Consider the following 27,725-nt stretch of genomic DNA (forward strand, 5'->3'; position numbering starts at 1 on the left):
TTTCCTCCGAGACTGCAACCAACTTCATGATACTGACAATACCATACTTCAAAACTAAACAAAATTTGAAAAGAAAATAAAAGTCCAAAGATTAAAATCTTCCAAAACATAAAGAGGTATTTACAGACAAAGTCATAAACATGAAAGTTCTTCAAGAGAAAAGTTCATAGAATATTCGAAGTTTAGAGAAAGTTCTTCAAGCACATGAAAGCCAGAAACATAAAGATACGGTCTTCCTAGCATCGGTATCTGATACAGGCCTCACTTTGAATTACTAGATTCCACTAGCGACCGAGTTAAAAGGGTTCCCCTGTCCTTGGTTTTCTACTGTTGGTTTGTTGCCAGTAGTTCCTCTTTGTGCTGCTGCTCCTGTTCTGGAGGGTATCCGGGGTCCCAACAGAGGGAAATGCTGATTTGATTCCATAATAAAAGTTTTACGTTAGGGCTCTTGTATGTGTTTATACACATAGCCAAATTGATACTAGTGCATACAGAAAAACTTAAATGATTTCCAGAATAATGTTAGTTGTATAAAGATTAAATCAACAGTTTGAAAATAAAATGATAGTGGAGATACTCTGGCTTAGTACTTAGTATATAAATTTTTGCAGAACTTTTTTGTACAGGTAATGTTACTTTTATTTCAGATGACAAAAAGGAAAAGCTTACCCCTGGAAAAATTGTTCCGATAAACCGGCCATCTCTGTCTGTTGGAACAATGATCATGGTCTGTGATGGCAGCTTTACAGTCACACACTGAAATCCATCAAGTTCATAATTGGAGTTAGTAATAATGCAATAAGCAAGCAAATCATGTCCTGGAACTGCCATAGTATCATGACCTATGTAGATTTATTTGTATAAGGTGATTGATGTCAGGAGAACTGTGGAGAAGCTGTTTAGTTTTGAGGTTGTGGTTGAAAGAAAACTCATATAGAGACCAAAGAGGCTAATTAGAATGTTATTCTGCTCCATTAATGGATAGAATTGGTACTTTATGGCATTGGCTTCAAGATGGGAAGGAATGATTGTGGTAACTCTTTTGGGTGTAGGGCAAGATTGTCTAACTTGCTAATAAGGGACCTATCAGAGAAGAATATTTCTTTGATTAGACAAAATGATCAGGAGTTTAATGAGCTATATTAGAAGGAAGAAATTATGCAGCTCAATGATAGAAGTTAGATTGGCTGAGATTCAGAAACAAAATACACACTGTTTTCATGCAAGAATTCAACATGACAGAAGAAAAATCAATCAATAGAATTAAAAGATGGGCTGAATGGGTTAATGATCAATTCAGAATTGAGGACATTTCCATCAACAATTTGGGTGGCCTTTTTAGCCAACAGATACGCTAGAGGTAGTGTGTGAGAACAAAGATTGTTACATAGTTGAATGAGAATTTACTTGGATACTGTGGGAGGTCTTCAGAGCACCAACACCAATGCATTCCATGAAAGCACCTGGACCAGAGATATGCTACCTCTATTCTTATTGCTGAATTGTAATGCAGGGAAGAATATCTACCAAGGTAACTCCCTTTCTCTTTATTTAGTTTGGAGAACGTTTTTCAACCATGTTGAGAAAAGCAGGAGTGTATAGTATAATACACGGTAACAAAAGTATGTCTAAGAGCTCTACCCATAACCATCTTTTTTTCGTTGGCAATAACTTGATTTTGGGGAAAGCAGCAACCTAGTTTTTGGGAGAAGAGATAGAGAAGAGTCAAGAAGCTTCACAGAAAAGATATGTGGTTGTCAAACTTCATAAAGTTTGAACTGCAATACTACCAATAACTTGAATTTGAGTTTTTAATTACCAATTATCTAGGTCCAAAAAGTTATTGGATCAATGAAACTCGAGCTAGAGTGGTACAAATGAGATCAAAACACATACTATGCTTGGTAACTCTAAGCAAAATCTTGGATCTTGTGAACTTTAAAATTGTGATTTGTGATTGTGAGATGTAACATCAATAAATATATTAAAGATTTGAGTAGTAAAAATTGTGATACTTCAATCTCACATAAAAAAGATAAAAGGGTACAAATCCTACACTACAAATAATTTAAAGTTTGAACTTTTGAAGATTGGTAGTCAGATCCAAAAAATTGTTGGACAAGTACAGCTTAAGTTCGGCATAAATGGTTTTAGAACTAGGTTATCGCTTTTAGAAATTTGACCTATAATAAAATTGTAAATGGATAATATAAAAAAATTAAAACATAATATCATCATTTTCTGCACACATATTTTTTGTATTTTGTCACTCTAGGTAGTAATTAGTATAAGAGGCATGCTAGCTCGATGACTTCATGTTGGTATGATTTTGGACCATGTGTCTCTTTAAATTGTGTTTTCTAATTGTAATATGTGGCCTTATGAGGACATCAAAAATTTAAATAACGATAATTGTATATTCTAATTCTACATCAAAAATATATGTAATTGGATTCATGACATTCTAAATAGTATAAGAACTAATTCATCACTTTTAGGAATTTAGGCCATCATAAAATTATAAGATAGATAATATAAAATATTAGAATACAATTATAATCTTTTTGTAAATATTTTTAATTTTTTGTCCCTGTAGATGTTAATTAGTATCTCAAAGTGTATGTTAGTTCGTTAACTTTAGACTAGTACGATTTTGTATCTTATAAATTTTTTTATTGTGATTTATGACTGATATGTAATCCTAATAAGGAGATTAAGAATTTGAATACTAGTGATTATAATACTTCAATCTCAAAAGAAATATAACTGTTGAGTTTCATATAATGAGCTCAAATCACACACTACTGAAAATTTAAACTTAAGATGTTCGTGATCAATAGAATGAGTGTTTATTTGGAAAGATGAACAATTACCTTACTAAATTGGCAACCGAGTTTAGTCACCAAGGCCAACATATTCATACCTCATTCTGACAGTAAAATTACAAATAAAATTAAAACTAATGGCAAATTTTGTCCCCTAATTTGTTTAATGTTACAATTCAGTCTTTAAGACTAACTCTCATTAAATTTGTTCTCTATATTTTTAATTTTGTTCAGAAGCATTAACTTCACTCACCTTGCTTTGATTGTGGTGAATGATAGTATTTTAAAGTATAATAAACGGGTGTGAAAAAATCATATTTGTTTCAACTTCCAATTGTAGCAAATGGTATGTAAATTTAGAATGAATTTTAAAACCACATAATCGATAATACGTGACCGGCATGTTACTTTGTTTTTCCTTTATACCCTCATATAATATATTTAATTCTATTTTTATTTTCATAAATTATTATTTGTTTCATTAAATATAAAAATTTAATTTGATTATATATAATAATTATTTATTTAAATACAAATATATTTATATTGATAAATAATTTTTTATTATTAAATATTTTTTATATATTATTTATTATTATAAATTAATAATTTAACTGACAATACAATTATATCATTCAAATAAAAATATGTCATTAAACAATCATAGAAATATAAAAGAATTTTTCTCATTCATATTCTATGTTATTATTATCAATCGTTATCATTGTCATACATTATTTAATTATCACTAAAATTTATTCAAATATGTTGTAAATGAAAAAAACATAAACTTCTCTTTGGGGAGAAGAAAGAAATAATTTATAGCTTATGGTAATTAGGGCAAAAAAGAAGAGTAAGTTAGAATTAGGACAAAAGATCTCAGTCTTCTTCAACTTCCAAGTAAACAGACAGGAGATCTGCGTCATCTTCAACCTTTCTTCTGGGTTGTTTGGATTGTTCTACAAAACGAGGAAGGACAACTGGTTCTGGGTAAGATTATGAGTCCAAGATCTAATTTGCCACGGAGCTCGCTCACGGTGCTAAACTATTCGCTAAGGTCGCCGAGGGTCAATCGAAGGAGGACGTGGGACAGGTCTACTTCCAGCTGTTGATTTCAGCCGTTAACTTCTACCGCAGCCAAAAAGGTACTACCATGACCTAAAACCCGAGAACCTTCTTCTCCATGAAGATCGCAATCTGAAGGTCATCGTTTTGGTTTCTGCGCCTTCTCCAAGCACCTCAAGCAGGACAACACGTGCTAATATGCTAGCGTACGTGGCGCCTGAGGTGATCGGGAAGAAAGGCTACAATTGCTCCAAAGCCGATCTCGTCATGTGAGTTGCTTTAGGGTTTCTCTTGTTGCCATAAAAAAAATTTACTCCCGCGAAACCGGAAGTAGAGAAGGAAGCTTCAATGCCTTTTGTGAGGGTTTGGAGGAGGTGAAGAAAGATAATAGCTGGGGTTTTGGTTTTCTGCCCTAATTTTATCTAAGTCTCCTTGAATCCTCTTCCCTGCTTGTAAGACCTCCATTTTCTCATGAAGTTTTTATCTCTTCCACAATAAATTGTTTTCTTTCTTTTTTTTTTTTTACCAGAGCTCATATATAAATAAATGTAAGATCAAAACTAGTTCTTATCAAGGAGTTAAAAACGTGTGTATATCCATTAAAGACAAAATTAGGAGCACCAGAAAATGCAAAATTGAATGCAAGAAAAAAGAAAGTCTTGTTTGGTACTCACAAAATGCTTCGTCCTTAGTTGTTCAAAGATTGGGTGAATATGCTTAGCCTCAAAGACCAGGTACTCTTCTTCGTCATGGTATAAACTGGCAACAAAACACAGAAAACTGATACTTAAAAACTGTTATGGAATTAATTAAACCTTAATTATAATTATATTGAAGAGAAGAGCAAATCAAAGGAAATATGAAGCATTGATTAAAGATAAATACAAGTCACTGAAGAACTTGCGGCATAAAAGTCGACCCAGTTGAAGTGTTCTTGGCCAGTCAGAGGTAATCCTGAAAGCAAACACAATTTAAGAATTTACACTTGAAGTAAACCAATTCAACATATAGAACTTGAAATTCAAGTGAATGATGATGAGAAAATCTGCATAAATGTATATGAAAAATCCATTTCTTAAAGTGTTAAAAGACGAAACAGGTAAAACCATAATTCAAAAACTTACTTCTCTGGTGTTGAAGTCTTCCTATAAGACTGTCAAGAGGAACAAAAAATTGGATAGAAATTAGATTTCTGCATTTTGTATCCAATCGAATAATAGAAATATAATAATTTTCTTCTTAAATAATAAGAAACCAACTTCTTGGGTTTGTATTGAAATAAAGGTGCAGTCTGATGAGATAATTGTAAGTACTACATAAATTTTATAACTAATATAATAAAGAAGAAAGATCACAAAAAATAAATTAGAATAAAACCCTTATGATGGCTGTAATCACAAGTATAATTATTAGCCTCAAAGAGGGACATATATTCCACTATATGTGCATACCTATATCTGTATCTATCTATTTATCTACATGGAGAAAAAAAAGTCTATAAACAAAATGATAAAAGTGACATGCTATAAAAATTATAAATAACATAAATATACATATTACTTTTTTATATATTGTTTAAAAGAGTTGTTCTCTTCACGATTAATATAATATAAAAAAAAAATTTAATAAAAATTTATATATTTTTAGATAAAACTACGTACCAATAACAATATAATCAATAATATCATAATCTTTTAATAGACACACTTGAAACTCAATTAACTCAAACTCGTATCTCAATAAAAGCATATAAAAGTATCAACTATCTAATTAAGAGATAATTGATAATTAGTTATGAATTTAAATAAGACTTAGAAAACGATGAGACGAGGGCTACTTTGCATCTTGAGTTAGTAAACCTACTTTTAGTGAAGGAAATAGCTCATTAGCAAAAATCTAGAGCTTGGATTAAAGGGGATAAGAATGTTAAACACTTCTACAAAATAGCAAGTCATCATAAAAGAAGTAATTATACGAATGAGCTAAGAATAAATGAATGAGAAGCTAAGGGAAAAGGTAATAGGTTTCTTTGAGGAATTATATCAGAATGATGTCAAACGAGATCTACTCTAGATGGGTTGATCTTTAACACCAAGAAGCAAGAGTGGTCTTGGCTAGAATCATCATTAAATGAGGAGGAGATATGAGGTGCTCTAAAATCTTGTAATAGTGACAAAACCCTAGACCATATGGTTTTAACATGAATTTTAGCATTGTTGGTCCTTGATGAAGAATGATTTAATAGTGTTTTAGTGAATAGGATGTTTCATTTCAGGTCTAAACACTTTTTCTAGTGTTCATTCTAAAGATGGATGGGTCTCAAATATTAGATATTTTATATCTATAAGTCTTGTGGATGTATATAAAGCTTTTATTAAAGGTGTTGGTTAGGGGATTGGGAAGTATCACAAGAAGAGTAGTAGGGGAGTCCTAACATGTATATGTTGAGGGTAGATAGATTCTGAATACAATTTTAATTAAAAACGAAATGGTGATAGTTTTCTTAAAAGGGGTACCGAACGGGTGACTTGCAAGCTTGATATAGAAAAGATGCATGGATGTGTCCTGGAGTTCCCTTTTATACGTACTATACAATAAGTTTTGATACTAAATAGTGTTCATGGACAAAAATTTATATTACCTCCTGTTGATAAAGAATCCATGATAAGTAGAATACTATGTTGAATAGGATATTTTATTAATTAGAGTTCTAGTAGTAAAGTTATATAATATAATTAGAATTCTCTTAAAATAAGCATAATTTACTCTATATATATCTCCTAAGTGTAAACACAAAGCATAAAAAATAAAATTAATAGTTTATTTTTTTTCAAAAATCTTTATGGTATCAAAACCAAAATGAGGTTATTTTTAAGGTTCAAATTTCAAGATTTTTTCAAAACCCTAAGATAGCAAAATAGGCTTACTTGGTACTCATCTATCAAAAAAATCTAACATCACCAACTATCCAAACAGAGCCGTCGCTCATTGACACCAAACAGGAGAAGATTCTGTCGCATGTGAGCCACACGCATTGCCGGTTATAGAAGCGCATGATCCCTACACGGCATCAAGGATCACCTCATTTAGATCGGAATCGCGTCAAATAGTTGTCGTGCACAAAGATCAGGCTCTTTTTTGGCATTTCGCATGTGATCTAGTACAAATCACTCGTATAGACTCCGGCTTTTATGCATTTACGCGCATTCGGCCAATTCGTTGTCTTGCGCCTTTCATTGCATCGTCCCAATTGTTTCGCGCCTTGAGGCAACTCAACTGGACCTCCTGCATGCCACCCCGCTCTGGTCGCACACTGAACCACGCTACATTATCGGACAGACGTCTTCTGTGTGCCATTCTAGCTTTTTGCACACTGGGACATCCGATCTCGCCATTCCGCGTGTCGAGCCAACCCAATCTGGTCATTCCGTGCCTGAACCAAGTTATCCGTGTCTGAGCCACTGCTGAGCCAAGATGAGCCGATCCAGATCTGATTTCAAATTTTGTCTTTTTTTTTCTTCAGTTTTTTAGTGCTTTTTTTACTCTTTTGGTGCAAATTAGGAGGTTCGTCTTTCACTGTTGAGTATTTTTCTACTTATTTTTAGCAATATAAGATAAAAAAAAGTATAAAAACAAAAGTGAGTATTACTAGTTTCGATAACTCTTCAGTATAAATCAGTCATGTAATGCTTGATGGAACTAATTATCTCGTTTGGTCGATATCTTATTTATTGTTCATTAAATCTAGAAGATTGTAGGATTATATTACTAGTGAATTGAAAAAACTAGATGTTGGTAATTTAGAATATACTAGATGGGAATCTGAGAGCTCATTGGTAATGTTATGACTCATTAATTTCATACAACCCTACATTATTAGAATATATATGCTATTTAACACTGCAGAAAATATATGAAATGCAACATCTCTTATATGTTTACAAATGAGTAATGACGTCCAGATTTATGAACTCTAAAATAAAGTTCATGGCACAACATAATGAGAAATAATTATTTCTTAGTATTTTCTGAACTAAATGGATCATGACATGAGTTAGATTACTATCAAGATTTTCAAACAGATTGTCTTGCAGAAGCAGTCAAATTTCATAAATTGATAAAAAAATAACGGATTTATGATTTTTTTAGTGGGTCTGAATACTGAATATGATCAAATACGGGTCCAGGTGCTTGGTAAAGATCTTTTTTCCTCATTAGAACAAACTTATGCTTATGTCCAATAAGAAAAAAGTAAAAGAGATATCATATTTCACATTACATCAGTTAATAAGGTTGGATTAGTTACTCAGTCTGATCAATCCAAAGATATACAGAAGTGTGACTATTGTGGCAAGCCAAAATATATTAGGAAAACTTGCTAAAGGTTACATGAAAGCCCAATTAGAGGTCGAAGAGAAGGAAGAGGTGGAACCACAAGAGCTCAAGTAAATTTTGTTGAAGCCAAGGAAACACCTAGCTCACTATCCGTTGGATTCATTTCTACAGAAAAAATTCAAAACCTTAAGCGTCTTCTGAGTCAACTCAACTCTTCATCAACTATTGGCACATCGAATATAGTAAAATCAGGTATTATTCATCTCTATCCTATTTATACTCTTGATAGTTAGATTATAGACTCTGTAACCAACAGACACATGACATGATCTTCTAAAGAAATCTTAACTTATTTTTCTTGTACTGAATTAGAAAATGTCTATATAGCAGTTGAGTCATACACTCCTGTGTGTAGAATTTGTTCCATTAATTGTACTATTACTATTATATTATTTTCAATTTTACATGTGTCTAATTTTTCTGACAATCTTTTATCTATTAGTGTCATCACTAGAGATCTCAACTGTAAAATTAATTTTTTTTTTCTTATTATTGTATCTTTAAGGATCTTCAAATCAGGAAGATGATTGAAACTAATAAACTGCAAGATAACTTATATGTCTTAGGTAGACACCAGAACTTAATTGGGAATCAAGTCATCATTTGAAATAAAGATGTCAATATGAAAATATTACAATGGCATTGACGATTGAGGCATCCTTCTTTTTTTGTTTTAGAAAAATTATATCTTATTTTATTTAAAAGAACTTTTATAGAGTTTTTGTTTTATGATGCATGCGAACTTGCTAAACATAAGAAGAACTCTTATCATCTAAGTAATCATAAAAATATTGATCATTTTATGACTATTCACTCTGATATTTGGGAACCTACTCAGAATACTTCTTTATCTGATTATAGATGATTTATTACTTTTATTAACTATTATACTAGATCAATATGAATTTATCTGTTAAAAACAAAATGTGATATATTTTCATGTTTTCAATCATTTTATAAAATGATATATATACAGTTTGATGTTAAAATTAAGATTCTGAGAACTGATAATTGTATAGAATATATGGATAATAAGTTCTGTGCCTACTTGGAGTCAAATGAGATAATTTATCAAACAAGTTATGACTAAACCAATGAATAAAATAGGGTTACTAAAAGAAAAAACAGACACATATTGAAGATAGTTCGATCACTAATGTTCATCATGAATCTATCGAAGAGTTAATAAGGAGATACAGTTCTCTCAGCTGTCTATCTTATCAATAGAATGCATTTGGGAGTCCTTGATTTTAAAAGTTTTATGGAGGTTTTGCAAAGAAAAAATTCCTACATTGTTCTTCAAAAAGTGTTTGGATGTGTGTACTTTGTTCATGTTAGAAATATGAGTAAACTAAATACTAAAGCTCTCAAATATATATTTGTTAGATATTTTTCTATCTAAAATGACTACAAGTATTATCATCTACTATTTAGAAAATACTTTGTAACTATATATGTTATTTTTAGAGAAACCGAGTCTTACTTCAACTCAAACCCAACACCTCTTCAAAAGGAGAGTGAGAAGGAAGAAATAATTTCTAATTGGGTAACAATTGAGAGTCATATTCAGGAGAAGAGTTATATTGTAGAAGGTCTTACTCAAGAAGAAAATGTTGGATATCTGGATAAACCATATTTGAAAAAGTATTAAATGAAAGATAAGTTAGAAAAAGTCATTATGTATTCTGTTTTTGGTTAAAATTCTTCTCTGATTCCAAAAAATATTTGTGAGTTATCTTTCTCTTATGATTTATTAGATAAATATATTGCTATTAGAAAGGGAATAAGAACTTGTACCAAGTACCTTATATCTAATTTTGTTTCTCATGGCTCTCTATCTCCCTCTTATAGAGATTTTATCTTATCTATTTTCTCTGTGTCTATCCTATAAAATTGAAGAGAAGCTCTAAAAAATTTCAAGTGGAAGGGAGTCATGATTGAAAAAATGAAAATATTGACAAAAAATAAAATATGAAAATTTATTTCACCTCCACAGGGAAAGAAGATAGTTGATTACAAATAGGTGTTCACCGTAAAATACAAAGCAGATAGATTGATCGAAAGGTACAAAATTATATTGGTGGCTAAAGGATTTTCTCAAACCTATAGAATTGACTATCAAGAAAACTTTTGCATATGTTACAAAGATGAACACAATTAGAATACTTTTGTCTTACGTAGCTAACCTTGATTGGGATCTACAATAGTTTGATATAAAAAATGTATTCCTCAATGGAGACTTATAGGAAGAGATATACATGAGAATTCCACCTAGATTTGAAGACAAGAGGACGCAAGAAAAAGTTTACAAATTAAAAAATATCTTATACAGATTAAAGCAGTCTCCAAAAGTATGGTTTGAACAGTTTAGAAGAATTATGATCTCTTTTAGATATCAACAAACCAATGTCGATCATATTTCATTTATCAAACATCGTGAGGATAAGGTCACTCTTCTCATTGTTTATGTAGATAAAGATTCTATGATAAATAGAATATTATGCTGAATAGGATATTTTATTAGTTAGAGTTATAACAGTAAAGTTATATCATGTAATTCGAATTCTTCTAAAATAAAGATAATTTACTTTATATATATCTTCTAAGTGTAAACAAAAAGCATAAGAAATAAAATTAATGGTTTATTTTTCTCTAAAAACCTTCACCTCCACTTATTTTGCAACCCTAGTGAATGGTGGCCCATTTGGATTTTTAGAGCATTAAGAGGCTAAGGCAGGGAGATTCACTCTCTCCTATACTCTTCATCATTATTATATAGGCCCTAAACATATTGATTACTAGTCACAGAGAATCTTTCATCTAGGAATTTAATGGTTGGGGACAATTAAGATGTTTTGGAAGCAATTAATTCATTTTTTTGCTAATGATACTTTATTTTTTTGTGAACATGAACTATAAACTATGTTAAACATTAGATATGTCCTATTCTATCTCCAAGTAGTATATTGGGTCTTAAAATTAATCTACCTATGCCAGAATTAGTATCGATAAGTCAAGAAGGGACTTGGGTCTTTTGGTGGGGATTTTAGACTCTAAAGTGCAAAGTGAACTTGGGTCTTTTGGTGGGGATTTTAGACTCTAAAGTGCAAAGTGACAAACTTTCCTATCAAATACCTAGGATTGCCACTTAGAGCCAAATATAACAATATTTTGTATGATATCCAACTGTGCAAAGATTCAAGTTGAGGGTTGCTGAAAAAAGCAGAATTATCCCTCTAAGGGAGAAAGACTGACACTTATTAAGAGTACCATGGATAACTTACTATTATACCACTTGTCTTTACTGACCTTTCTTGTAAGCATTGTAAAGAATTGGAGACTATTCAACAATGTTTTCTATGGGAAGGTTATGATGGAGAAAATAACTTCCATTAATAGTTTGGAACGTTATTAGAAATTCAATTAAGGAAGAGGGTATGAGAATCATATTAATAGTCGAGTTCAACAAGACATTACATGGCAAATGGCTATAAAGATTCCTAAAGAAGAGGAACAACCTTTAGAGAAATGTGATCGAGGGAATAAGAACTAGAGAATGATTCACTTAAACTAGCCTTACAAAATTGGAATATGAAAGAAGATAATATGAGGTAAGGAAGATTTTCAAGGGTGTATCCGATAAAAGATTGGATCGAGGTACAATTCGGCTAGATATAGATTGAGGGAAAAATATTAGCTTAATGTTTTTCTACAATTTTTTGCTTAGCTAGGAACAAAGTGATAGTAGTAGAAAATTTTATTCTAATACTACGCGAGATGACTATGTAAAATACTACGCGAAATAGCGCTTAGGTGGTGGAGCTGACAAGAAATCTAAATGACTGGGAGCTGGATGAGTATATCAATCTTTTCAATCTTTTATTTCAACTATAAAAGACCTAATGAAGCCACAGATGAATCAAAGTAACAATTCAGTTTTAAAGAGGTTTTTTTAATGAAATCCTATTATCTCCATCTAACAGAGATAAAAAGGGCTTACCAAAATTTTCCATGAAAACTTGTTTGGCAAAGTACATCTCCTCCCAAAGCAACCTTTTTTGTATAGAAAATGGTAACAAAATGTATTCTAGCCATGAACAATTTGATTAAGAGCCAAAGAGCCCTTGTGAATAGAAGTTACTTCCATAAGATTGATGGAAAATCGATAAACCACTTTTTCCTTTAGTGTTCATTTCATATCAACTATTGGTCTATGGCCTACAGTCTTATAGGGGTTGGATTGATTTAAAAAAAAGATCTTGGCATGAAAAGGCAGTAAAAAGAATAAGCATTATAAAAAGAGCACATACCTTATCTTTCTTGCTATCTTATGAGTTATTTAGAAAGAAAAGAACATAAATACTTTCGATAGCATATATTTTTCTTTTGATAGGTTCAAGAATTTATGGCTCCAAATTCTAAGTTTTTTTATAAAATATCATTTTCTCCATACTTAAGAAAATCATGAGTCTTATCGACTTTTTAACTTATTCGTAACGATTTTGAATACAGACAGTATCTTCCTAATATTTATATGTATTACACTACTTTTTTTTTTTCTAAAAATTTAAACTTTGATAATAACAAATTACATTATTGAGTTGATTATATTTTAAAGAACTAATAATTATTTATATTACTTACTTGACAAACTAATGTATAGTGGAATGGAACTCTTAATTAAAAATAATAAGTACATATTATTTTCTCATATATTTTTTCAAAGAATTGTATATCTTCTCAAATAATGTAATATAAATTTATCACTTATAAAAAAATAATTGATCATGAATTTAGATTAGTCATAATGACATTATTTAATTTGTTGAATTTAAAATATTTTTTTGAAATAGAATTTAAAATAATTTTTATATAATTATTTATATTAACTATATGCCTTCTTAAGTTCTCAAAAATATATAATTTATTTATTATAAAATTTATTAAATCTATATACATAGAAAGTGCCTATAATAATATGTAAGTAACATAAGTTTACGTAACTATGTATAACATTGTCTTCATATAAACATTTGCATCTCTTACCCAAAAACCATGCAAACAATAATTGTTCTATATCTATTATTTTTGTACTAACTATATTGGATTCGTCCAATATCATTAATCCAAAACTAAAAGAAAAAATCATAGATGAAAAAACCACTAAATATTTATATAAGAATTTAATTTATTTATAAAGTATATTTTATTCTATATAGTTTTATATATTTAAAATATTATATTTATAGTTACTTATATAACAGATATATACATATATAAATATATATACATATATAAAATATCCATAGATGACAAATATATGACATCTCTAATGACAGGATATTGATAGGTACCATAATGTTTTTTTTAAAGAAACATGAGCGAAATATTGTTAATGGAGCACCAAGGAGGTGCCATCCGAGAACAAAAACAATAAAAAAATCAAAAAACAAAATGTCAGGTCCTCAATCCTCTTCGGAAAAACAGACCACCTATTAGATAAAATACTAAATAGAGGCCGTAATCCATAATGTATCATGCATGATATAATTGTACTTACAATTACACCACAAAGTAGAGATTCTATGATTAATACTTTTATAGCAGTAATCAGATAATACAATAATTGAAGTTAACAAAGCATAAGACATGTATTAAAGCTAATATATACTTAGGAATGGCTAAACATACGTACCACTAGTCTCGTGACCAGGACAAATCGTCCACCAAAATTTGCAGCTAAGCTCCCCTGAATGTCACAGGAAAAAGAATATTTAGAAAAAAAAAAAAAAAAAAGTGTTTCTGTAAGTTCCTGTTTTTCTACTTCTCACAGCTCAAGAAAATCAAGGGTGTAATTCCTGCTTTAAACACGTGCGAAGGCGGAAGTAAGTGTTATTCAATAACATACTTGATCATCAGATGCAATAAAGAGCAACTAACAAAAATGGCAAAAGGGCATGATATAATTGTTGTACGATATTGGTGGAAGCAAACTGCCACCAATAGTAATGATTTGATATAAAGATCTCTAACTCCAATACCTACAAAATAATAGAGCTAAATATGTTTAACTAAAAACTTAAATTAATGTTTATAAATGTGTTTTATTATGCAATAGAGATAAGAAGTGAGTATAGGAACCTATCAGCAAAATTCTCAAGCATCTGTTTCTGAATTAACAATGGGACTAATTACCTCCCATGCTGTAATGTATTTGTTACGCTGTAGCTGCGATTGGTTGAGATTATTGCTCATTAAGGTAAAGTTCACTTCCCTAGCAGTGTTATTTGGCCCTTCAGCAGCAGGGTTCAATGTACTTGCACTGGATGAAAAACTTGATTGACCAAAGAAACCTCCTGAAATTGTTTGGTTACTGAATCCTGCTCGTCGCACATTCTGTCCTGAGAGCTGCAGTGTGTTCCCTCTAGGTTGCATATAGTAATCAAAGCCCAGATCTTTTTGAAGACAAGCAGACAACTGTGGGGGCATGATATTTTGAGGCACAAGAGAAGCTGCAGATGAAGATGAGATAGTTTTGTTTGGGGAACCCTGCAGATTCACTGACAATGCCTTTGGTTGTCCTATGATCGAAGACTGTGGATGAAAAGGACCTTTTCTCCCAGAAAGCCTTGTCTGAACTTCAGAGATCTGAGAAGTTTCAAATATTGGAATGAACGGACTAGCAATCGCAGTCTCTGTTGCTCCCAGGTTTCCAGACATCTGGAGATTATTAAAATTTCCCGAAAGAGTGGGGATTTTGGACATAAGCAAACTGTTGCTGCTGTTTTGTGCGGTGTCTAATGCTTGTGATACTATGCCAGCCAATGGCATAGAATTTTCAGTCCTTGGCCGTTTACCAACTGCCCTTTGCTTTCTTCCGCAATATTTCCTGGTATTGGAGATGGATCTTGTCCCTCGTCCTAGCTGATAAGTGTTTGCACCATTAGTAAGGGAGCTTAGAACTGGTCCCTGCTGATAAGTGTCTCCAGTTTTGAACATGGAGCTCATCACTTGCACCTGCGGATAAGTGCTTCCAGCTTGCTGATAAGTGTTTCCAGTATTCGCACTGCAGCTTATCACTTTCTCCTGCTGATAAGTGCTTGCTTCCATTTCCACAAGTGCATTTTGTGTCCCGTTGTATCCTAGGATCTCTTCTAAAGTTGGAGATGGTAAAGCAGCGTCAAAATCTGGAAGTGAATCATGAGGAGGATTTGGAAAAGCCGGCTGTGATTGAGAAGAAAATGCAGTTTCAAGTTCCTTCATCACCAAGAAAATAGTTTTATGATAATTGTTAGAGAAAATTTAGGATGGAAAAGAAAATTTCATGGATGTTATGACGCGATTCAATTTTTAATTCTGTGACATAAGAAAGAAAATACAATGTAAATGGATACATTTAGACGAATATAACATTCTAATTCAGACTTAATTTTATATTCAATTCAAATTAATTATTTTCATGATTCCTCCTTTAACAAGAATATGAATACATCATCATGAAGTTGGTTTCATCATGTACCATATCAAACATGTAAACATAAAAAAAATTCTGAAACATCAAATAATTAAGATTTAAGAATAGAATAGAAACAAAATATAGACCTAAGTAATGCAACATAAGAATCTTAGAAACATATCTTTGAGTATTAGTATATGATTCATCTCTTACCATTCCAATTAGCCCAGAATTGCATTCTGCAGAAGTATCTTTCTGACCAAGGGGATCGCAAAATATTTTCTGAAGGAAAAAAATATCCTCCTCTGCAAAGAAAAGAGAGACTAAATTAATTAGGAACTTAGTCATAAATTTCATAAAACTTAAAAAGGAAAAGAAAAACATAAAAGTATGCTGCTAAATATGTTAGTGTAGAGAGTAGAAGCAAAACAAGCATGAAAATCAATGGGTCTAATAATTGCTCGAAGAATAGTCTAGGACTCTTCATCAAATTCATTTTTGAATATTACAGATAAGACAGAACCATTTGCAGCTTTGCTTCGTACAATGTCTATTAATGAAAAGGAAGATTTGGGAGATTTTTCCCAAAATATTTGCCATAAATGAGATCATATCATAGTGGACAAGTGAGACAGTAAATCAATTCATAAGAGGCTTGAAGTAGCATTGGTAAAAAGTAATGAAAACAAATATTTGACAAGATTATTTGTGCATGAGATTTATGGAGCATTTAGATTAAGTAGAGGGAAAATAAAGTAGATTAGTAAGAAACGGTGGATTATCATACTTCATTCTCTTAAAACTTGTGTGTGACTGGATAAGCACAAACAAGCCCACACTATAAGGTAGAGACAATGCTAAGCTTTAAAATCATATTAAATTTAAACCAACTATATAGCATGATAATAGACGGAATATTTCAACAGATATATAAGTCAACACAAATCCTTATACTTGTCAATGAGAGATTAACATCTATTAATAAGTGGGAGACTCCCTATATTGCTCACAGAATCATTTGGTCCATGACTGTTCATACAAGTTCCCTCCCATTTCTCTACATCCATTCATGTAGAGTTCTTTTGTTTTTTTAAAGAAGAAGATATGATCAAGATGAGAAAGAAAAGTAGAGCCAGGAAGGAAGAGAAATCCTCGCCAGAGAAACAGAAAGAAAATTTGGAGCTTATCCTCAAGAGATGTTCATCAAGGCTTAAAGAGATTCTCATTCCAAATCTGACTTACAATAGCTCCTTATGCCTGCATTTTACTCGAAAAGGATTCAAAGTTTATGCTCAACTGATACAATACATCAACAGTCGTCTAAGTATTATTACATTTAGTTAGATGACAACAAAAGTTTTTCAACATCAAGTTAGCCAGAAATGTAGTGTGCTACTGTTGTCAAAATTGGGCCACATTAATTTTTGCCAAGGTGGCATGAATACAAGACTAGACGCATTGATTAAATTTGTTTCTGAATATAATTTTATTTTTTTATAATTTACTATATTGCTTTTGTTGTCATCATTGCCAGTTTTCTAATTAGATTAGATTTTTTTAATTAAATAGTTTTCAGTTTGGACTTGAAGTTCTTTAGGATTTTACTATTTCTTTTTCTTTTGAGATCAGTTTTTCTTTTATTAAATATCAATATTTAATGAAAGAGTTACATAGGTGCTTAATAAAAAATTTTGTACTTCAAATCTTCATAGTTGGTGAAAACCTAATGAACTTGTTTACCTAGCTTTAACTATCGCACTAAGTTAATTTTGTGATCTCATTTTGTGGGTTTCTGAATAGAGAACTAGTAAAGGTGAGAAATTGTTAATACTTCATTTCTAATCTTCTTTATAACTAATCGGAATAAGATTAACCTAAAATCATATGGTGATAAATAGAGTACCTAATAGATATATAAATCATTGAACATTGGGATTTGACATTCCTAATGTTAACCTGGTAGAGTGCTCTCAGCTTCACGCTACTTACACTATGAACTCAACATAAGACAATTCAATTCAACAGCTTGAATATGCAAAACAAAAACCTTTTTTATTCCAAAATGCTGAAACATAGCATAGTGATAGCTTTTCAAAACCATAAACTTTCAAGGCTGCTTCCCAAACTTTCTACTCCGTGTGCATTTCATAAAACAAGACAGAAGCTAGATACACCAAAAAGAGCATCCCTCATAACTTTTGGAAAAAAAAAAGCAAAACAATCCTTCAAAGACGACCAAGTTCACAGACATCTTTTCAAGAAGATTTGCCTTTTGAAACAAATACCAATTGGTCTAATTCATTGACCCACCTGGAAGGTCAAGATGAAACTCAGTGTCATCATGGATTAGAGGGGTTCCCATTTTGTTTCCCATGGCAGAGACTAGTGATGAGTTTGCTGCTTCAGGCCCATAGGTAGCAGCACAAGCCTCTGGGAATCTCAGAATGAGAACTGACGGATGCTTCTCACTCCTGAAGGAAATGTCTACTTTGCTGGCATCTGGATTTGCCTGCAATTTTGCACAGTTCAGCAGTCAGCAGCGAACTGGAATCGATGTAAAAGAGTTACTAGCATCTAAAGAAATGAGCACAAATTATAAGACATCTCTTACCATTCCAACTAGGCCTGAATTGCATGCTGCAGAAGTATTTTTCTGATCAAGGGGATCACAAAATATTTTTCTAAGGAACAAAATGTCCTCCTCTGCCAAAAAAAAAAGAGAGAGAGAGACTAAACTAGTTAAGAACTCGGTCATAAATTTCATGAATTTTAAAAAAGAAAACATAAAAGTATGGTGCTAAATATGTTAGTAGAGTCTAGAAGCAAAACAAGCACGAAAATCCATGAGTCTAATAACCGTTCAACAAATAATCTAGAACTTGTCATCAAATTAATTTTTGAACATAACAGATAAGACAGAGTCATTTGCCAGTTTTGCTTGTTCGTACAATGCCTATTAATGGAAAGGAAGATTTAGGAGATTTTTTCTAAAATTTTTGCCATAAATGAGATCGTACCACAGTGGACGAGTGAGACAGTAACTCCATTCATAAGAGTCTCAAAGTAGCATTGACGAGGAATAATAAAAACAGATATTTGACAATATTATTTGTGCATGAGCTTTATAGAGTATTTCGATCAAGTTGAGGGAAAATAAAGTAGATTAGTTAAATAAAGTAGATTATCGTACTCCATTTTCTTAAAACTTGAGCATGAGTGGATAAGCATAAACAAGGCCAAGCTATAAAAGGTAGACAACCCAGAGCTTGTTTTTTGAGATAAAAAGAATGCACTATAATTATATGACACCAAGAGAGCGTCACCCATTACAAAATATTTATATCTCAGTTAGTAAATAAATGATATTCCCAAAATCTTCCAACCAATAAATGTCATGACCCAATATTAAAACTCTATTTTTCTTTCTTTCCACATCACCCAAAAAATAAAATGAACAAGATTTACAAATTTTTTCCTTGTACATATCTCATTTCATGCCCGTAATTTATCTGTAACTGTTCAGGCAATAACCCAGTTAATCCCCAGCAGACCATAAACAATTGTCCAACTGTTGTACATCACTGAACACCAGAGAAGAATGTGATTATAAGATTCAGCAGCTTTCTTGTACATATAACAACCATTAACCAGAATTTTACTCCTTTTCATCAACTTATCAATGGTTAGGATACATTCTCGTTCCACTTCCCATGCAAAGAAAGTTATTCTTGGGAGTGTCTTAACCTTCCAAATCTGATTAACCAGGAAGCTAAGCTTTAATGTCATGTTAAATTTAAACCAACTAAACAGCATGATAATAGATAGAATATTTCAACAGGTATATAAGCCAACACAAATCCTTATACTTGTCGATGAGAGATTAACATCTGTTAATAAGTGGGAGACTCCGTACATTGCTCACAGGATCATTTGGTCCATAACTATTCATACATTTTGCCTTCTATGTCTCTATATTCGTTCATGTAGTGTTCTTTTTTTCTATTTTTTTTATAAAACAAGATATTATTAAGATGAGAAAGAAAAATACAGCCAGGGAGGAAGAGAAATCCTCGCCAGAGAAACAAAAAGAAAATTGGAGAGTTAGCCTCAAGAGATGTTCATCAAGGCTTAAAGAGATGTTCATTTCAAATCTGACTTATAATAGCTCCTTAGCCCTGCATTTTGCTCAGAAAGGATTCAAAGTTTAGGCTCAACTGATACAATACATCAACAGCCTTTTAAGTCCTACCACATTTAGTTCGATGACAACAACAGTTCTTCAACATCAAGTTAGCTAGAAATCTTATGTGCTACTGTTGCCAAAATTGGGCCACATTAATTTTGCCAAGTTGGCATGATTCATCACTAGATGCATTAAATTAAATCTGGTTACAGAATATAATTCTATTTTTTTCTAGTTTACTGTATTGCTTAATTGTCATCATTGCTATTTTTCTACTTGGATTACATTTTTTCAATTAAAGAGTCCAGTTCGGAGTTGAAGCTCTTTAGGATTCTACTATTTCTTTTTCTTTTAAGGTCAAATTTTCTTTTATTAAATATTAATATTTTTATGAGCTAAAAAAGAGTGATATAAGAACTGGATAAAAAATTTTGTACTTCAAATCTTCATAGTTGGTGAAAACCTAGTGAACTTGTTTACCTAGCGTAACCATTGCACTAAGTTAATTTTGTGATCTCATTTTGTCAGTTTCTGAATAGAGAACAAATAAAGGTGAGAAATTGTTAATACTTCATTTCTAACCTTCTTTGTAACTAATCGGTAATAAGATTAACCTAAAATCATATGGTGATAGATAGCATACCTACTAGATATATAAACCATTGAACACTAGGATTTGACATTCCTAATATTCACTGGTAGAGTGCTCTCAGCTTCACGCTGTTTGCACTATGAACTGAACATAAGATAATTCAATTCAACAGCTTGAATATGCAAATCAAGAAACTATTTCTTTTCTCCAAAATGTTGAAACATAGTACATTGATAGCTTTTCAAAACCATAAACTTTCAAGTCTACTTCACAAACTTTCTACCTCAGTTTACATTTCATAAAACAAGACAGAAGCTAGCTACACCAGAAAGAGCATCACTAATAGCTTTTGAAAAAAAACAGAAAAGAAAAAACTATCCTTCAAAGACGACCAAGTTCAAAGACCTTTTTTCCAAGAACATTTGCCTTTTGAAACAATAGCAATTGGTCTAATTCATTGACCCACCTGGAAGGTCAAGATCAAATTCAGTCTCATCATGGACTAGAGGGGTTCCTGTATTGTTTCCCATGGCAGAGACTAGTGATGAGTCTGCTGCTCCAGGCCCATAGATAGCAGCACAAGCCTCCGGAAATTTCCGGGACAGCAGAATGAGAAATGCCGGATGCTTCTCACTCCTAAAGGAAATGTCTGCTTCACTGGCATCTGGATTTGCCTGCATTTTTGCACAGTTCAGCTGTCAGCAGCACGGTGGAATCAGTGTAAAAAGTAACTTGCATATGAAGAAATGAACACCAAATCGTAAGAATGTGAAGAGCTTTAGGCCATGTTTAAAACAAATTCATAATTGTAAGAATCGTTCACAAATTACTTAGTTCAATTAGCAGATAATATAAATTGTATTATAATAATTTTTGTGGAACTCAAAACATGCTTTAGTTTCCTGAGAAATTCCAATATAAGATCCTTTTTCTATTTTGGGGAGAACTTTTGCAAATAAAATCTAAATTCTATTAGTTCTCTAAGTCTATCACAAATATAGCCTTAATGTAGCCATTGAAAGATCAATAGGTCATCCATTTGAACAATGCATTTATTTAACATGATCTGCTAAAGAAAATACCTAAGAATTTCAATGCTCATAGGAAAGTATTCCAGCTGAAATATGAAGAAGTGAATTTGTATTCCATCTGTATTCCATCTCTATGTGAATGTTGGTTATATTGAACCAGTGGAAGGTTCTCAAACAATCCCCTACATTGTTCTCCGACAATTTCTCCTCCGGGAAAGGCATGATAGTCCTCTTCGCTACCTCAATTAGGAAGATTCGGACAAGGTTACTTTGTCCTTCTATATAGACGCAATCTCTGTCTGAATTCCCCCACTTCATTGAAGTAGGGAGAGCCTCCTTCCCACCATCCCGGCCTACAAAACCATGCATATTCTTGTGTTCTCTATATAAAATGTCCTGATTTTTTTTCATTCAAAGTTGTCATTTTGAATGAAACACAACCTTTATGCTTAATGTTTCCCTCTCTCTGTCTAAAACTTTCTCTCTTTAATAACCTCCCTTCTGTATAACCCTCCCTAAACTAGCGAAAACTTTCCTCTCCTCTTGCATCTTCAACCTGAACCCTATAAGTGCCATCGTGAGTACCTATTCTCTTCAGGACCTTAGTTACCAATATACAGGCAGAAAGACTAAAAGATTCGTGCTTATTGGTAGCAAATCTTTCAATATCACCTGCGACGGAAAAAACTAGATGGAATTCGAACCAGCGAAAACAGTAGAGGAAATAAAGTGTCCATTACACTAAATAAAGAAGAAGTCAGCTGGATTATTGAAGCTCTAAGCGATTTCTACTCGAAGAAGGGTGGTAATTCATGGGGAACATACAAAAAAAGTCATCATCACCATCTTTTCTTCGTATTGGTCAGGAATGGAAGAGGTAGATGCCATGTGTTGTCGAAGGAAAGAGGTAAATCAGTCAAGGATTTTTATTCCCAATGATTTCAAGGCAGAAGGCTGGTGGCGCATCATGAAAGCCATATTCGATCTGGCTGAGGTCCCTCTGGTTAACCCTTTTAAAGATGGCGCACCAGCCACAATGGACGCATCCGTCCTTAACACAATGAAGCCGTCAGCAACGATAAACACTGAAAGGACAACTGTTGTAAAATATTGTGAATCTCAACACTGTCAGATGATTCTCTGCTGCCCCAATTGTAACCACGGTGTGACAGTTGAAACAGTGCAGTGGGTGGCAAAACTTTTGCTCGAGTAGTGAGCTCAAGCAACGACTCCCACAAACAGGTGGAGAAGAAGATACCCGAACCAGAAGTCTTCGAAATTCAAATTTCAAAAGGCTGACCTCTCTGACCCGCCTACCAAAAATCAAATGCCAGATGGTCAAACTGGAATCAGAGTCGGCTGTACAGGAAAAGCAAAGCTCCATTGGCCTGAACCATGCCCAGAAAAACCAGTCTGATCAATGTCTATGGGCCAAACAGCTAAGCCCAAATATACATGGGAGGAGAAAGGAACCTACCCCTTTTAGACTCTGACAACAAATCGCTCAGAACAGATGCTTTCCGGGCTCTGGTTGAAATGGCTTGGTCTAGTTCTGGAAACAGTGGTACTGCCAGTTTCAAGCTTGCCAAGAAGCTTAAATATTTGAAGGATGAAATAAAAAGTGCGACATTAGTGCCGGCAGGGCTGAAGAATTCGAAATCAGAGGCATCATGATGGAAATTGAACTCATGGATAATGCTGAAATGATTTCAAGTATCTCTGATGATGACAGAGAGAAATAATGCTTTTAAAGATTAAACTGGCTAACAAATTAAATATGAAAGCCATTTCATGTAAGCAAAAAGTTAGAGAGCAATGGCTCAAAAATGGAGATAGAAGTACAAAATATTTTCAATACTTAGCAAATGATCAAAGAAGAAGCAATTATGTGGAAGAGCTCCTTGTTGACAATAACAGTTTTGAGAGAAACACTACCATGAGAGCAGCAGTTAAAGCATATTTCCAGAATTTATACACTGAAGATTTCAGCATAAGACCCAAAACTAGATAACCTACTATTTTCCAGAATTGATGACCTTGCTAAAATACAGATGGAAGCAGATTTCAGTAAGGAGGAGATTTATGACAGCCTTCACGCTTGCGATGGTGATAGGGCTCCGGGACCGACGGCTTCAACCTCAAGTTCTTACAGGAATAATGGAGGGTGATAAAACATGATTTTCTTGAATTTTTAAATGAATTCCACAAAAACTCCTCATTTGTGAAATCAATAAACTCCACATTCCTGATTTTAGTCCCCAAAAGAAAAATGCTAAGCAGATTAGTGATTTCAGACCAATGAGCCTCGTTGAGAGTGTCTACAAAATTCTTCCAAAAGTATTGACAAACCACTTATCTAAAATCCTCAACTCAATCATTGGGGAAAATCAGCAAGTCTTCGTCCAAGGGAGACAGATAACAGATGCAATTATTATGACAAATCAAATCGTTGATGAGGTTTACAGAGAAAAAAAAAAAAAGCCAAGGTATTCTATGTAAACTTGATATGAAAGAGTGTTTGATCATGTATCTTGGACCTTTATTGATTACATGCTCGATAAATTGGGTTTGGGGCAAAAATGGAGGGGATGGATTCGCACTTGCATCTCCTCTACCAGCTTTGCCATCTTAATAAATGGTGGTCCGCCTACTTTCTTTAATGCTTACAGGGGTTTGAGACAAAGGTGATTCCCTTTCCCCTCTACTCTTTATTATTGTCACGTAAGCTCTTAACAAATTGGTTGATAGAGCTAAAAATCTTCCGTTGATGAAGGGTATCTTGGTGGGCAACAGGGACAAACAAATGGAAATTTCACACGTCTTCTTTGCTGATGACACTCTATTCTTTCGTCAACTGGACACCAACTCATTTCTAAACCTGAGATGCATCCTCCTCTGCTTCCAAGTTGTCTCTGACTTAAAGGTTAATTATGACAACTCTGAACTAGTGGAATTTTGCATCTGACTGTCCTGAATCTTCTTTCGCCAAAGTACTGGGATGTAAAGCTACTGTTTGTCCATCAAATACTTGGGCATCCTCTTTGGTGCTAAATGCAAAGAGAGCAGCTGTTGGGAGCTAATAATTGTCATTTTCCAAAACAGATTGGCCAATTGGAAAAGGAACTTTCTGTCCAAAGGTGGTAGGCTCACTCTCATTAAAAGCACCCTATCCAATCTTCTCAATTTCTTACCTCTCGGTGCTCACCATCCTGGCTAATGTGGCCAAAAAATTGGAAGCAATGTCGTTTCCTTTGGGGTGATAATGATAACAGTCGTAAATTCCATTTGGTCAGTTGGGAAGATCTCAAATAACCTGGGAGGAGGGGGGGGCTGGGAGTTAGGTCTCTTTTGACACTTAACAAAGCTTTGCACGGCAAATGGGTCTGGAAATTCTGAAATGATATTAGATGCCTCAAAAAAAATATTATTGAATTCAAGTGGTTTAGCAACGGGTTATATGATCTGACCATATTGGAATGCAGCACCTATGGAAGGAGTTTATGGAAAAGCTTCATGCAACATAACCATATTATTCAGAATTGCTACTTGGGTCACTGGCAATGGAAATAAAGTTCATTTTTGGCATGATGTGTGGTTTGGGATTGCAAATTCCAAATCCGTTTCCGCCTTATTTTTGCAATTGCACGGGACAAATATATGCTGGTTGAGGAAGCCTTTGAGGGCAACAATTCCTTACCAGGGAACGTGGTTGTTAACCGTAACCTTCAAGACTGGGAATTGGAGGAATACATTAATTTAACCCGGATTCTTGCCACCATCCAACTGAGTAACAGAGAAGATAGACTTAACTGGAAGCCGAACAAAAATTGTATGTTTTCTGTCACCTCTCTTTCGAAGCATCTGGAGGACTCCTCTGCTGGAAATGAAATTGATTTCCCAAATAAAATGATTTGGAAATCTCAAGCCCCACCTAGAATTTCTTTCTTTGCTTGGGAAGCTGCCAAAGAACGAATTTTGACAATCGACAATCTCATGAAGAGAGGATTCCACTTAGTAAAAAGACATTCTTTATGCAAATAAAATCTGGAAACATGCAGTCACCTTTTACTTTGGTGTCCTATCAAATATGGACTTTGGATCGAGATTTTCAGCCTCATGGGTATTCAGTGTGTTATTGTTGGTTCTGTGAAGGTCGAGTTTCTTGCTTGGCAGGGTCTTATTGCTAAAAACAGATGTTTCAGACTAATCGCACTAACAAATCTTCTGGATCGTATAGAAAGAAAGGAATATTAGAGTTTTTGATGGTCTTGAGGGGAATTTCGCTAACATCAAAAACAAATGATTATATCTTTTCGGTTCTATTATTTTAGGATACAACCTTGATAGTTTAAATGATTTTGGTCGCATTGAAGATACTTTTACTGATCTGTAAATTTTTGTCCATGGGCAGTGCCCCCTTGATGTCTACATGAATATATTTACAGTTTCTTTTATTAAAAAAAAAAAAGAAAAAGCATATGTAGCTACATTTCGTCCAAAAATGTCAATGCTTTGGAATAGGAGTTATGAACATAATAAAAGGAGGTTTTGCTGAATAGAAATCAATTGTTATAGAATTTAACATAAATTGTTCCAGTTATAAATCAAATATGAAAACTACAATTATATTCTATATATTCAGTAATATCCACGGAAAATATAATAAACTCTGAAACAAACAGGCCGTACTGATATGAATCATGTTGGCAATATGATGAATCCTTCCTTTGATTTGGTTAATAATCAATTCTGCTTTATGATTCCACCACGAATGCTTGTATATCAATATATTTAATTAACTACTTGATCTACCATTATATTAAATCAATCTAGTTCAGGATTTATCAACTGTCTGTAGAATCATGCTGTATATTAATACTAGGAAAAGACTGTAATTATATTGTAATAGAAGAATCATTCATACCGCAATGAAAACTTCTTTTAAGTTCGGAAACCTCTTGGCAGATAGCACAGAGAGAGACACAGAGCACTACATATGGAAAGAAGCAAGCTTCAGTACATATAGTCAAGAACATCAGCCAATTAACCAATCATAACCAATTAAAAACAAAAATAATATAAATATTTGTGTACTACGATAAATCTCTCTAAGCAAAATTGTTAAGCTTATAGCAGGAGCTCAAACACAAAGAAAGCATAAAACTCCAAAACCGAGTTAGGGAATGCAAGTTAAATTAGAAAGAAGCAAGCAAAGGGATGATGAGCAAATTATATACGAGGGGATAGGGTTTCCAATATTTAATTTTATACTATAAACTATTGCTGAAATACCTTGTTGAAATAATTGATTATCACCAATTTTTCCAAAAACTAATAAACTTATGCAATCTATTGTTTATGCTCTGTGTGTGTGTGTGCGTGTCTGATGTTTACAGAATTTCAAATAAAAACTCCTCTAGTGAGAGGGTAGTTTTTAGTAAGGATTTCTTAATTCTAACCGATATAGAAACGAAGAGACTAACTCATCCAACAAAAATATATAAATCTTACAGATAAATATATGTGTGTGTGTGTGTGTATGTACTATGTATGTATGTATACCTGAATGAAGAGCCGAGCAACTTGTTCAGCATCAGCTAGTACGTTTTCAATTTGTTCAGAGGGATAATCCCCAGTTGGAGATTTAATGATCTTTGGAACAAACACTGGTGTGACCAGAGGAAACGGCTTGCTTCCTGCAACCAAAATGCAGTGCTTCTGCTCTTCATTGAACAATTCGTCTGCAGTTCCGTGGGCCTTCTTTGGCAACATCTGGTTATAAAATTAGTGCATCAATACCAAGATCATCATTAACCGATCATTACAAGAGTATTCTATTCGTGTGTGCGTGTGTATATATATATTTATATAGATACTGGAACTAAATGTATATGTTTATATAGAGAGATACCACTAGGGTCTCAGCGAGGCCTTCAGCAATGGCAGATTCATAATGGCCTCCACCAAGAAAGCTGAGACCTGCAAGCCATTCGTGAAATATTTCCACATTTCTCGTCCAGCCACTTGCTTGTACCAAGCAAGCTGCAAAGAAGAAAAGGAAGAATAACGAGAAGCTTCAGTGTATGAGATTGTGAACAGAGAATTTTCCATCAGGTACAATTTTGCTGAAAATGGCTGTGACAGAGGGCGGGGAATTTTCAGCAAATAAAAAAAGAGT

At 33.1% G+C, this 27,725-nt stretch overlaps 1 protein-coding gene across 1 annotated transcript; it reads right to left on the reverse strand.

Moving 5' to 3' along the window:
• Window positions 1-77: 77 nt before the first annotated feature.
• LOC110820340 (mediator of RNA polymerase II transcription subunit 25-like) lies at window positions 78-27,725 on the reverse strand. The gene is made up of 14 exons (XM_022049788.2): window positions 27,459-27,725; window positions 27,110-27,319; window positions 26,472-26,537; window positions 20,983-21,190; window positions 18,353-18,444; window positions 18,052-18,250; window positions 15,955-16,046; window positions 14,481-15,542; window positions 13,981-14,034; window positions 5,015-5,043; window positions 4,776-4,844; window positions 4,565-4,649; window positions 670-756; window positions 78-409 (listed from the first exon to the last, which is right to left on the reverse strand). The coding sequence occupies exons 2-14, from the start codon at window positions 27,317-27,319 to the stop codon at window positions 275-277; spliced, it is 2,388 nt and encodes a 795-aa protein (XP_021905480.2). The 5' UTR covers window positions 27,459-27,725; the 3' UTR covers window positions 78-274.

Source organism: Carica papaya, chromosome 9 (genome assembly GCF_054855325.1).
Source record: "Carica papaya isolate Zhongbai chromosome 9, ASM5485532v1, whole genome shotgun sequence".
Lineage (NCBI taxonomy): Eukaryota > Viridiplantae > Streptophyta > Magnoliopsida > Brassicales > Caricaceae > Carica > Carica papaya.